Below are 13,922 nucleotides of genomic sequence, written 5' to 3' on the forward strand. Positions count from 1 at the left end.
ACAGTGAGAATGCACCTCCAAACGTTGAACTTAAGATTCTATAATCCTTAAATTACAGGCGTAATGACGCCGGCTCCCTCATCCTTCAAACGGGAACAGTTCTATACAAAGGTTTGACGTGTGGCGTTGGAATAGTTCTATAAGTGGTAGTCAAGATATACGAGATTATTATCCTAGAACGCTTTAAAGAAGTTTTACTTTGTAAGATCCAATTGTGCAGGAAATACTTCAATGCAAGGCGAAAACAGTGCTCTCTATTCGTTGTCTCATAATCCGATGGAAATTAATATCAATCACGACAGGAAAGAGTTAAGGCTCAAGACCAAAGACTGCCCGTATTAACTTATCATTATAAACAAACATACTGCATTCTCCATCGTATGCGATTGTCTTACATTGTATATTTACCGTAAAACATTGAACGCGGACAAACATTCCACCTTTCACTTCTAATCAACTTTGTATTGTTCCTGTATTTAATCCTTCGACATTAATCTTGTCAATTAACCATGAAATAACAGAATCGTAGTTATTAAATATTACTTTTATTTAAACGATTTATTATGTAGTAGAGCTTTGTGCAAGTACCTCCCATTTATCAGATATTCTACCGCTTTATCAGATATTGTTGCATGGGGGAGGGAGCCAGTATAACTATAGGCACAAGGGACATAACATCTTAGCTCCCAAGGTTAGTGGCGCATTGGTATGTAAGGTATGATTAATATTTCTTATATATGCAGAACATATCCAGTAGCCCATTTGCCAGTGCACCTACCTAAAACAAAAAAAAACATATAAACATTCACTGTATCGCAGCTGTAGTGAAATAGAGCTAACCCAATTTAACATATGGGTGTTATGTGTGACCGTCTTATAAGAATCAGAAAAACTTTTACGAACGAAACAGCCATCGCTGACAACTAAATATTAAAAACTTTTTATTACTAACAAAAATTAAATGGAACAAATAAACATTTCGATATCAATAATATTCGTATATCGTAATAATACACAATGTCAAGATTTGAATCCGCTATTTCAGTTAAGATTCATTGTTCTTTCCACTGAGCCTAGATTTAGACTATTTGCTCTGCGTCTGTGACTTAGCATCCACTTTATTTGACACGTTGCTTCAAAATAAGGAAAAATAAACAATCACGCTTTGGCATTTATAATATTGGTAGAAATTTTTGAATTGTCATTCGAAGTCGTTTCTCACTAAGAATATTTAAAGTAAACCGGAACAAAGGCCCACATGTGGAATAACACGTAGTTGATTTCAAATCGCGGGCATTAACATAACGCGGAGATTTTGATGCTAATGAGCAACGACTCATCTGAGGGCAATATACTTAAAATCTGGTGCTCTTCAATAATTACTTCGTATTTTTCACTTGTGAAATATTAAAAACCATCTTACATTACATTTAGATGTACCTAATGTGATATTTAATATAGGCAATATCGAATATCAGCTTCTGACATTTCACGACAAACTTCTGCGGTGAGTTTCAAGTTTATTCTTACTGTTGAATATAAAATTTTTCTTTATTCAAGTAAGCTTTTTTAAGACCTTTTTAGACGTCATTTTACAGGATTATATTTAATGTGAAGTTACTGCCGCTTCGAAATGTAGGTTATGCCGAGAAAACCGGCAAACTCAGTACTCTCTTTTTAGACCATTTCAATTGGCCGTGAACGAAATCAATCTGGAGAGAATAATAATCATCATCGTCATATAATTAATGAAAATAAGTATTGCATGAGTTTATTATTATATTTTGGTTTTAAAATCATTAACAAGGCACTTTGACATTAAATGTCCCCCCCCCCCCATTTCAATACGGTTAGAGTAAAATTATGTTATATTTGGCCCCTCGGCAGGCCCTAGGCATGTGCCAGGAATATAAGAGGAAAATAAGACATTGGTTTAACTGGGTTAATATTTGTTATGCTTTCAACAGACTATTGTTTATATAGTTGTATATTGCAACGATAGCTGTTAATGTGTTCGAAATAATAGTTTCTCTGATAATATAATTACAAAATATATGATTTCAACCATCATTAGATCTTAGCATTGTTAAATACTAACACTTAACCTAGCTGTTAGTTAAACATACTTACACCTCTGTCGGGACTAATTTGTCATCTACGAACCACACAGCAGTGGTTCGAATACTAACCATTGACCCTGCGTATAAAACCCTCAGAATGCCACCGAAGCTGACTAGTGTCCAGTGACGTCCCTCTCGTCAGTTTTGCTATAATGAACAGTGATTTTCCTCAAGCCTTAATGGCATATATAGAATTTCAAAAAAATTCTTAAAATTCAGTGACAGCATATATTTATCTTATAGATAAGATAAAATATTCACTGTAATTTTTAAATAAGGAGAAAAAAAATCAAAGATTACGTTGTGCTGATATGTAATAAAGTCATTATCCTTATCACAATAAATGAAAAAAACATTTCTCCGAAAATATTATGTGCTGTTCACACTCTTCTATTTGTTCGTGTAGTTCCTGTGATACTAAAGATTATAACCCGGTTGATAAACCGTTAGAAAAATTATGCGCAAAGAAAGGGTGCGCAATATGCTGTAGACGCAATGACGCGCATTCTATTGTAAACAATATCAATATAAAAATATTGGTTTCATTTTACGTAAGACTAGTAAATTATATTCAATAATAAAATCTTAGTGTTTGCAATGGGCAATAACTCTAGTGTCAGGAACGACTGGCAAGTGGCCTACCAGATAACTTGAGGTCACTACTGCCCACAGATATTGACATTATAAGAAATATTAACCATCCTTTACATCGCCAATGCACCAGGAACCTTGGGAACTAAGCTATTATGTCCTTTGTTCTTTTTGATAACTGGCTCATTCCTTCGAACTGGAACACAACAATACTAAGTATTGCTGTATGGTAAAGTGTGTGATGAGTGGAATGCACCGACCCAGACGGACAGTACCCTGCAGCAAAGTAAGCTCACCTCCATCTTTTAAAAAGCACTAAACACTAGGGTATCTGATGAGCTATTGAATGGCACTCGTAATTCATTCGGACTCTGCACGCATGTCTCAAAGCTCGAACGATATTTTTTAATCAGTACTTTGATAATTGAGTCTCAAGGCCGACGGTCTGACGTATCACATTCCACATCACGTCAAACGGCCACAGAGTGCTCTGATTGGTGGATTGTGAGGGCGTGGAAAGATATGTTGAAATATTTATTGACTATACGTCAGCATAAAGAAATTGATAAAGCGAAATAGGAACAACTCGCTAATTTTAAATTGAAATTGATCGGATTGTCAAAAGACGCATTTTCGATTTTAATACTATTTCTGTATCAAAATGATCGCGCCAGGTAATGCCTCTTTAAATTTATTTATTGATTTTCCGAAGGAACATATATAAAATAAATAGTACTTAATTAAAAATAATTTAATTGTTGGTAAAGAGTAACAAGTTTACTAGTGGTAGGGCTTTGTGCAAGCTCGTCTGGGTAGGTACCGCCCACTCATCAGATCCGCAAAACAGCAATACTCGGTATTGTTGTTTTAAAGTTTGCTGGTTTAAAGGGTGAGTGAGCCAGTGTTTTAAAAGCACAAGGGACTTAACATCTTAGTTCCCAAGGTTGGTTGCGCATTGGCGAAGTAAGCTATTGTTAACATTTCTTACAATGCCAATGTCTATGGGCGTTGGTGGCCCATATGCTCGTCCGCCTACATATTTTTTAAAAAAAACAAACGAGTTTCTTACCAGTACCGACCCGGTTGAAACTCGGTTGTAGGTAAATCTGCAATGTCGACTTCATTGATAAATCTGTTTTGCTTTGTTCATCCTACGAGATTTTGGCGAAAAAATAACTAAAAGCTAATGTTCCAGAAAAACACCGTGGGTAATTGTCATTCCGGTTCACCATTTATATCAATTACATAATTAAATTTACAAATAAATATAATCAAAAAAATAAAAGTAAACAATAAAATGACTAATCACTCTTCAGGATTGTGTCCAATTATCGAACATTGCAATCATCGTGGATTTCGTCTACTCAGAAATCTGCCTTAAAATGATATGATGACATACATACTACATACGATATAACTCACATAATAAGAAACGTTGATAATTTTTTTATTACTATGGTTTTAATCAGAAACATTCATTTTCCGGTTAAAATTGGTATCGTGTAGTAATAGTCATCATTACCCAAATTTTGGTCACGCTGTTCATATTATCCTTGTACGTGATTCGAACATAGCCTAACTGGTAGGATGTCACCCTCTCATTAATTATTCTCCCGTCAATATTAATACTTTGTATTAACTGAACTAGTGGCTAATTATAAAGAAAAGAAAACTCGAAAACCCATACCATTAGGATTTTGTGTCCAAAAAGCAGCTTGAAGCTAGGCAATGCAGCTACAACATAGTGTCTCAGATAGCGCTTAAAGCTTTATTTTGTTTCATTAGGATCTCTAACAAGGAATGCACATCACAAGCTTACATCACACATTACACTAGATAGGTATATGTCTATGTGCTCCCTCAATTATAAAAAACCACAGCATCCATCTTATATAACTAAGTAACAACTAATATTATAAATAATAAAATGTAAATTAAATACATTCCAAGTAAAAAATGTACATAACAAACACTCAAAGAACTAAAACTAAAAAATACTTCTTGTATTAAGTAACTAAATTTTAGTCATATTTAAAAATTAAAACAAAGTAGGTAATACAAAAAATAAATAAACAGAATGAATAGAGTTAAAATGATAAGTTTATTTTAAATATTGCTTAAGATTTTTTATTTTATTCCTGGTCCTGCTTCTGATATCTCTTCTGTCGTGTTGAATTTTAGTCAAAACTAACTATGAGAATTGGAGAAACAACACCTTAACTTTGCTCCCAGTTGTGCACATATGGCTGCAGTCTATGAAATGCTTCTAATATTGTCATCAGCCACGCGCTTGTAATTTGTACTTAATCGTTTTAATTTTGTATATTTATTAACTAACTCACTATAATAATAGCAGGATAATTATGTTGAAAATATATTAGCTATTAATAAATCTATATTTAGCATAATGCGATATTACGCGGTACTAAGCTGCGTAGTTACGTGAATCATATGATCTGTCCACAGAGATAGACGTGACGAGACGTGGTCTTATCATTTGCCCGAAGTTTATATTGTGATTACTCATAAATATATCTCAGATGAAGTACAAAAAACGACGAGAAACATTTCTTACTTGATATGAAACTAAAATATATTTTTTTAGAATATTAGAGGTTCGTGCCTGTTGTTTTGGTAAGTACATCCAACCTCCATGTGCCACGAACTAGCGCCTCCGCTAAATGTAACGCAAATATGTAAATGTAAATAGGTGGCGCTACATTATGTCTGAGTGCACAGTACAGAGGCCATGCTAACAATAAGTCATGATCAGCTCATTTTGTTAAATGCCATGTCCGATAACGAGAGGCACTGCTCAACAGTCTCCTCACCGACTCATTTGCCCGACCGTCTTCCTATTTTATATAAATGAAAACTGTAACGAAGCTCAGCTAGGGTTGAGGTCCCTGTAACCCAGTGTACCCATTAAAGCCATTGGGATAACACGGTAGTATGCGCAAGCGATCCTGTGAAATGGTCTTATAGTGGGTAATTGAGTACTCAGCCAAAGGTCTCACATGCTCCCCCGCTTAGCGGTAGGTTGTTACATAATTTTGTTGGTGGTGTATTGACGGTACATTTAAACAACATAAACAGTCGCTTTATATTACACACAGTGCCAATTCTTGCAGTGTTTTTGGTCAAAGGAGACCAGCATGAGTTGAGCCGTGTCTTTTGAAGAAAAGTCTGTGAAAAGAAGATAATTTAAATATCCATCCTAGGAACGAACCGCTACCTCGCCGTGAACGACTGAGCCACATATAGGTTCATCGTATTATAAGCGTACGCAAAGCAAAACAGACTAGAGAGATAGCAATGTTTTGATACTTGGAAACGCCCAGCGGTACCATTTTACGATGTCACCGTATATTATATTTTAAAATCAATTGCGTATTTAAAAGATAAAAGAACACGCATACATGTTCATTTCTATGCAAATATTATTGTTTTTAAGTGGTCATTGTTTTCGTTTGAGTGTCAAAAACACATGGTCCCCTGATATTACGTCAATTAATATGATATTTATATTGACAAACAGCTATTATTGTTCTGTTAATATGTTTTGGTGTGAAAATATCACGACAAATAAAAACATACAACAACAAACAAAACATGATGAAAATGAACAAGCTTCGGAACTTTTTTATTTCTTAATAATATTAGTATCACTGACATACAGCACTCCGTTTTATAAAGGAAACTACATTTAAGATTTTATCGTTCTTAGAACAAAAAAATAATTAAAATATCAATTTCACAAAAAAAAAAAAAAAATTATTCATTAATCGATAATACACAATCTTTTTGCAATGTAATAATATGTTTAAAATGCAAATTTGATATTTTTTCCTCTTGTATGTTAATGATTGCGTGGAAACTGGATCATTCGACGTCACATGACGTTATAGCTTTGAATAATTAAACGTCTCACGTCATAACTTATACGGTGGCCTTAGAGAATGCATGAACAATATAGATTTCACACTTGGATTCCAATAATACAGCCCATGATGGTCCTCTGAGTGTTGCCGGCTGAGCCGCTGATTCGCGATGGAAACTAGCCAACTGCGCAGGTAATTTTGTAAAGCCCAAACGTGGGTATAAACACAAGTGTACCATATATTCCTTCTCTTATTTCGTGATGAAGAGACAACGCTACCCATAGGATGAGACGGTCCTTCCGCATGCTTCAAGTACTTCCCGAAGGGCGTGAGCGTATCTAAACATACTTCGAAATAACGAACTGCTAGTAAGAATTTCTTCATAGAACTCAATAACTTTTTTAATAGTCCGCCTAGGTAATTGAACCTCACAGATTTTGCGATCAACATATAAGCTAGCCATAAATCTAATGAGGTTATATTTTAAATTCATGTATACAATTTTTTGAAGCTGACAAAATAGATAGGCGACGGAGATCGTTGAACAAAAAAATTGAAGTAATTTTTTTATTTCAGATAATGCTTAAAGAATTCACGTCACTTTTTCTCAAACACACGTCTCCAAGTCGAAAACACCTGACTCCCGAGCTTGTTTTACGTCTTGTGACGCCATCGTGTCCCTTGTGGTCGGCGCCGGTGGCGGAGTCACCATTTACTGACCCTTTTTTGGGGTTCTACTGGCCAGGAGGTCAGGCTACAGCGAGGTAATTTAATAAACCTACTGTAGTATATAAGAAACACAAAGTGGTGACGTTAATATTTTATATAGTGTCTTAAAAGACACACGTCTCAAAATTAATTTATATGTAACCAATGCATAAAGTAAATATATTTGCTAGTAGTTTATAACTGTTATTAATATTAATAAATTATAGTATATGTAAAAAAGCCGAGATGGCCCGGTGGTAAGAACGCGTGAATCTTAACCGATGATCGTGGGTTCAAACCCAGGCAAGCACCACTGAATTGTCATGTGCTTAATTTGTGATTATAATTCATCTCGTGCTTTACGGTGAAGGAAAACATCGTGAGGAAACCTGCATGTGTCTAATTTCACTGAAATTCTGCCACATGTGAATTCTACCAACCCGCATTGGAGCAGCGTGGTGGAATAAGCTCCAAACCTTCTCCTCAAAAAGAGGAGAGGAGGCCTTTAGCCCAGCAGTGGGACATTCACAGGCTGTTACGGACGGATATGTAGAATATCAGTTGTCTGATTTCCCTAGCACAAGCTTTGTACAAGCCTAATTTGGGATCAGATGGCCGTGTGTGAAAAATGTCCCAGAATATTATATTATTAATATTAATATATATGTATTAAAATGTTATTTTAATAAATGAAATATGTATATTAAAAACTATAAAAAATATCATTCGTCACTCATCAAATAACTCATTGTAGGTTTTTCTATTCTGTAAGGACAAATTCGAAACTCACCACAGAAAACGGTCGTGAAATATCAGAAAAGATATTATGCGATATTGACCGTAATAATCATAACATTTCAATAATACATGCATCAAAATAGTATACAAGTCGATTTTGAGTAATGAAGTGAGTTCTTAAAAAAGGCATTGCTGTTCTCTTCACTCGCTAATCTCGAATGTCATGTCAATTCAAAGTCGAAGTTGTTTATTTATTTGTACCAGTGGAACGGACTAACATTTCTCAATAGATTTACTAAGGAAATATATTTTAATGCCTAAAAATTATGAAATATTACTTAATTATTGTTTTCGAGGTCCATTTGAACATGACCACGATCGTAAGTACTTACTGATACTTGGACTTAACTGGTATCGGTATGCAAGTAGTTCAAGTTTACGCACAACGTTTTAACGCGCAGCCTCGTCGCGTAGCTCTTAACTTGGAATTTAAGTTTGTAAACAGGAAAAATACTTAACATTTACGCAAGTTTTAAGAATCTATAAAACTTTCCCGTGCATTTAAAAAACGGTTGTACTTGTAACTTAATTGAAGTAATTTATTACGATTAAAATCTAAAATTATTATATTTGGTAGACGTAGCAAACGGGAGGGGTTGCGTTTGATAATGGCATATGGTCAACTCCCCATATATACTTTCACTTGTAATACACATTTAAATAAATTTACTCAATGTACAAATTATACAATTATTCATTAATAAACAAAGTAGAAATTACCACTGGTTCAGAAAAGAAAATACGCTGACCTAAATCCACTAACTCACCCTTAAAACTGCAAGTTACCCTGTTTGGTAGTGGTATAGTTTTTGTGGACTTATAAAATCTCATCAAATTTATGTGGCGATTATATTACCTATAAACATAGCTCCTATGACCTATTAAACTGTAGAGTTATATAAAAAAATAACTTTCAAGCTACCTTACAATCGAAAAATGAATATTAAAGCGATACTTAAGGAAAAGACTATCAAAGACGTAATAAGATACAAAATATTCAACAAGCGTCGTGGGTTATTCTATTAGTATAATGTCATACATATTAATGTATAACGAGCTACATGCGTGCGTCCGTTACAGGTGCGGGCTCGGGGAAAAAACATTGCACTGTAGAGTAAAAAACTCACCTTACAATATACGTCAATAGCAACATTGAGGAATTCTATCTATTGAAAGGGAAATTGTGTTCTAATTTTAGATAAACATTATTGGTAAATGTTCTGGGAGATTTTCTCTAACACGCTGTCCTGTGCGTTGTTTTATAATTCGTAACAGTTATAATAAGATCGAAAACAAATGAAACATGAATTGAAATCAACGGATAGTTAAATTAGTTTGGAAAAAATGGCCAATTAATAATAAGCCCTTGTCATCATCATCATCATCATCGTCACCCTTTTCGCGTCCACTGCTGGACATAGGTCTCTCCAATGGCACGCCACTGAGCTCGATTTTCAGCTCTTAATCTCCAACCGCTGCCAGCCACCTTGCGTATATCGTCACTCCACCTGGCTGGAGGGCGTCCAACGCTACGTTTGCCAAGCCCTTGTAATAAGCATTAATAAACTCTAAGCGTACTTGCTAGTCTATATTATTTTCTTTCTTTGCGTTGCATAGTAAAGTATATGTAAATAAACAAATAAAAATAAATAATTAACTTTGCAAGATAACACGCCGTAGTTCATCGGACTCGTATGTAGTACTTAAATAAACCAACCTCATCGAGTACGTACGACAAAAACATGTAAAAACCTTATGCGGAAAATATATTTAATAAGCTCAGGTTAATTCGACAGGAAAATAGTTTTTGTATCCAAGCGGAATCTTATTGTATTATCCACTTATAAAATGCTCTTTTTTTTAAATACACGTGATGATAAGCCACCATTGCACATAGATTGAAACAGTAAGAAATAGTAACCGTTCCTGACACCTCCAATGCCAACCTTGGGAACTAAGATGTTATGTCCCGTGTGCCCGTAGTTACACTAGTTCACTCACCTTCCAACCGGAACACAACAATTCGTATATATTATGAGTGGGTGGTAGCACAAAGTACTACCATTCTAAAAATTGACTAATTATTATTTTATAATCTAATGTGTAAACTATACATTTTATAATACATCCTTACCTTAGAAATTTGTCACATCTGAGTTATATGTAGAATACTTGCATTGTATATAGGTAGATACATCATGTATGAGTAAGCCGAGATGGCCCAGTGGTTAGAACGCGTGAATCTTAACCGATGATCGGGGGTTCTAACCCGGGCAAGCACCATTGAATTTTCATGAGCTTAATTTGTGATTATAATTCATCTCGTGCTTGACGGTGAAGGAAAACATCGTGAGGAAACCTGCATGTGTCTAATTTCATTGAAATTCTGCCACATGTATTCTACCAACCCGCAGTGGAGCAGCGTGGTGGAATAAGCTTCAAACCTTCTCCTCAAAAAAGGAGAGGAGGCCTTAGCCCAGCCGTGGGACGTTCACAGGCTGTCACTAATACATCATATTCAGCTAAATCAACACATACTTTGTTACAGTATTAGGTGATACGATGTCGTAGTAAGTCAAACATTGTGATTTTCGTTAAATATCCGTTAACACTGCTAACGTTACTACATATGAAAAACCCAAGATTACTTTATATTTTGCAAAACTCAATGACAACTACTGTCATATTTTATTTATCAATGAAACATCAACGCTTACGTCAAAAGAATTTAAGTGCATCATTATTTTAAAACTTTCAACCTTTAGTCACTTAAGTTATGATTCATTTTTCCAAAGCCGTTTACAATACTTACTATCTTCTTACTATAACTCGTATACGTTTACTCCAGTTCGAGTGGATTACCAAAATCGACCTTATGTCTGTCGTAATAAAAGTTCGAGAGAATCTTTAGTATGAGTCATACTTTTAGCGGGTTTTACGGAATCAGTTATAGTATGGTCGTATTATTTTTTTTTGTCGAATCGTTTTGAAATTTACTATGTAAATTAATGTATGTATAATTATGTTTATTAAATCATAAATATATTTATAATACAAAATTATAAACAAACTTAGTTTACATCTATAATATTAATAAGGATTATTTGTATCATATATTATCTGTGCTATTTAAGATTGACTTGAAGATAAAGCCATTTGGCACTACGTTTATCTTTGCCTAAAAGTTACAGCCTTTAAATGTCTTACTGCTACGAAGCCTCTTGAGAAGGTTTAAGAACTAAGTCACGTTGCACATTCGAATTGGATACCTTCCTTATACAATTTCCTGACGAGCTCATAACTAGAGGCTAATACTGATAATTGATTAACAGAAAAGTCCTATTTGTTTTTAAAATGCCTTCTCGGTTTGGTCTACAGCCGTAAAACTCAGCTGCTATATCAACAAGACAGTGATTATGATAGTATGTCAAATGTCATATAATTATATGTCGATATCTATAAACTCATATAAACTTTAAACTTTCCTGCGGGTAATCAAAGGTTGAAAAACCGTTCACCCATTATTTATATATTATATACTTTAATCTGTATTTCATGTACTGATACCCTTTTATAATTACCGAATTAATGGTTTGCCAGTACTCATGGAACATACATTGTTATGCTAATGTTACTTCATACTGTTGCGAACGAACTTTGTTTTAACATAAATATATACTCTATATATTAATGATATAATGTAAATTATTTTAAAAATCGGTGGTACCATTTGCATAGATATTATATTTATAGTATAGGTAGACGGACGAGCTTATGGGCCACCTGATCGTAAGTGGTCACCAACGCCCATTGACATTGGCATTGTAAAAAATTTTAAGCATCGCTTACATCGCCTATGCGCTACTAACCCTGGGAAATAAGATGTTATGTCCTTTGTGCCTGTAATTACACTGGCTGACTCGCCCTTAATACCGGAACATAACAATACCACGTACTGCGGTTTTGCGGTAGAATATCTTATTAGTGGGTGGTACCTATCCTGACGAGCTTGCACAAAGCCCTACTACCAGTAAATATCTGAGTATTTCCAACCAATTATTGTAGTACCAAACTGCAATACTCTATATTTAATTGTTCCGATTTAAATATTTAGTGAACCAGTACAATTACAGGTACAAGGGCTTTATTTTTTTAAAATTAGTGATTTATTTATGGCGTACTTAGCCTTAGATATCTAACAATGCCGGTGTTTATACGCGAAGACAATTGCTAGTGTTACCAGTTACTTTACAATTTGCTAGTAACAGTAGTAACAGTAACAGCCTGTGAATGACCACTGCTGGGCTAATGCCTCCTCTTCCTTTTGAGGAGAAGGTTTGGAGCTTATTCCACCACGCTGCTCCAATGCGGGTTGGTAGAATACACATGTGGCAGAATTTCCTCACGATGTTTTCCTTCACCGTCAAGCAAGAGATGAATTACAAACACAAATTAAGCACATGAAAATTCAGTGGTGCTTGCCCGGGCTTGAACCCACGATCATCGATTAAGAATCACGCGTTCTAACCACTAAGCCATCTCGACTTTGCCAGTGTGCTTGCTAAAATAACAAAACAGATGATCATTATAAAGTTTTTATGTAAAAAATGACATAAACTATCACAATGCTGAATAAAACTAAGTAACAGTAAAAATTTAAGAGAAATTTCTCACATATACAGATTTTTGATATATCTATGTTTAAACAATTGTCATTAAAAATACAAAATACTTAATAAGATACAAATATTTCCTAAGGGCGTAAAACGTGGCTTAGACTATAGATACAGACTTAAGGCTCGAGGGAAGGAAGAAAATTAATCTACATTCGAAGCCCTAGAAAGAGACGCAGGCTACAATGACGCAAAAGAACGAGATGGCAAAACAATTGCACGTGTTCCATAACTTTCTCCAGGCTAGAAAGAGATGGGAGATCATGAGTCATCAAGGAATGTTAAAGGAATTTTATGAAGATGAGTCACATCGTTTGTATTCAGCGTCCTTTTTGTTTTTTTTTCAATCCTCAGTCCCGTTAGGGGTAAAATTTATACAATGTTCGTACTTCTTATTCGTAGCCCTTCCATTTATTTTTTTTAAAATAGGTGGACGAGCATATGGGCCACCTGATGGTAAGTGGTCACCAACGCTCTTAGACATTGGCATTGTAAGAAATGTCAACCATCGCTTACATATCCAATGCGCCACCAACCTTGGGAACTAAGATGTTATGTCCCTTGTGCCTATAATTACACTCGCTCACTCACCCTTCCAACCGAGTACCGCTGTACTTGGTATTGTTGTGTTCCCGTTTGAAGTGTATTGGTTTTTCGGTAGAATATCTGATGAGTGGGTGGTATTTACCCAGACGAGCTTGCACAAAGCTCTACCACCAATCAAAACCCCCCCTTAAAGAAATTTCCAAAAATTCTATATTAGCGGATACTGTTTTAGTGTTGGCTGTGCGTTGACATTCAACCTAGGCAAACGAATTTATAACTATAGAAGTATTTTATCTGCTTTATGAAATTTTGTTAAGACTAATAGGAGATTGGTTTTAAGTTTAATTATTAGTTACACGTAATACTCGCAATGTTACAGTACATTTTTTATTACAAAGACAATATTACAAAAATATTTTAAATGGCGCGAAGTACGGACGGATGTTTTGTCTAAAGATCCAGATCGCTAAATTAATCTCGAGTGTATCGTGGTGTGTTTGCAGGTTGTGTGACACACCGTGGAAAACGTAACGACTTTATCGATAATAAAGATATTTTTATCTTTGACTTGCAAACAACTTCATACGAATTACGATTCCGTTTAA

At 34.9% G+C, this 13,922-nt stretch overlaps 1 protein-coding gene across 6 annotated transcripts in view; it reads left to right on the plus strand.

Moving 5' to 3' along the window:
* The window catches only part of LOC126777699 (electron transfer flavoprotein beta subunit lysine methyltransferase-like), a 37,692-nt gene that overhangs the window by 16,073 nt on the left and 7,697 nt on the right, over positions 1–13,922 (plus strand). For 4 of the 6 annotated variants that reach the window (XM_050500839.1, XM_050500841.1, XM_050500840.1 and 1 more), the window contains one exon: positions 7,169–7,356. In XM_050500839.1, the coding sequence (XP_050356796.1) occupies positions 7,172–7,356 (185 nt within the window). In that variant the 5' untranslated portion in view covers positions 7,169–7,171. Of the gene's footprint in view, positions 1–5,324; positions 5,346–6,670; positions 6,785–7,168; positions 7,357–13,922 lie in introns of those variants that run through there. The other 2 variants (XM_050500844.1, XM_050500842.1) reach the window with 2 other exon arrangements.

Source organism: Nymphalis io, chromosome 23 (assembly GCF_905147045.1).
Source record: "Nymphalis io chromosome 23, ilAglIoxx1.1, whole genome shotgun sequence".
Lineage (NCBI taxonomy): Eukaryota > Metazoa > Arthropoda > Insecta > Lepidoptera > Nymphalidae > Nymphalis > Nymphalis io.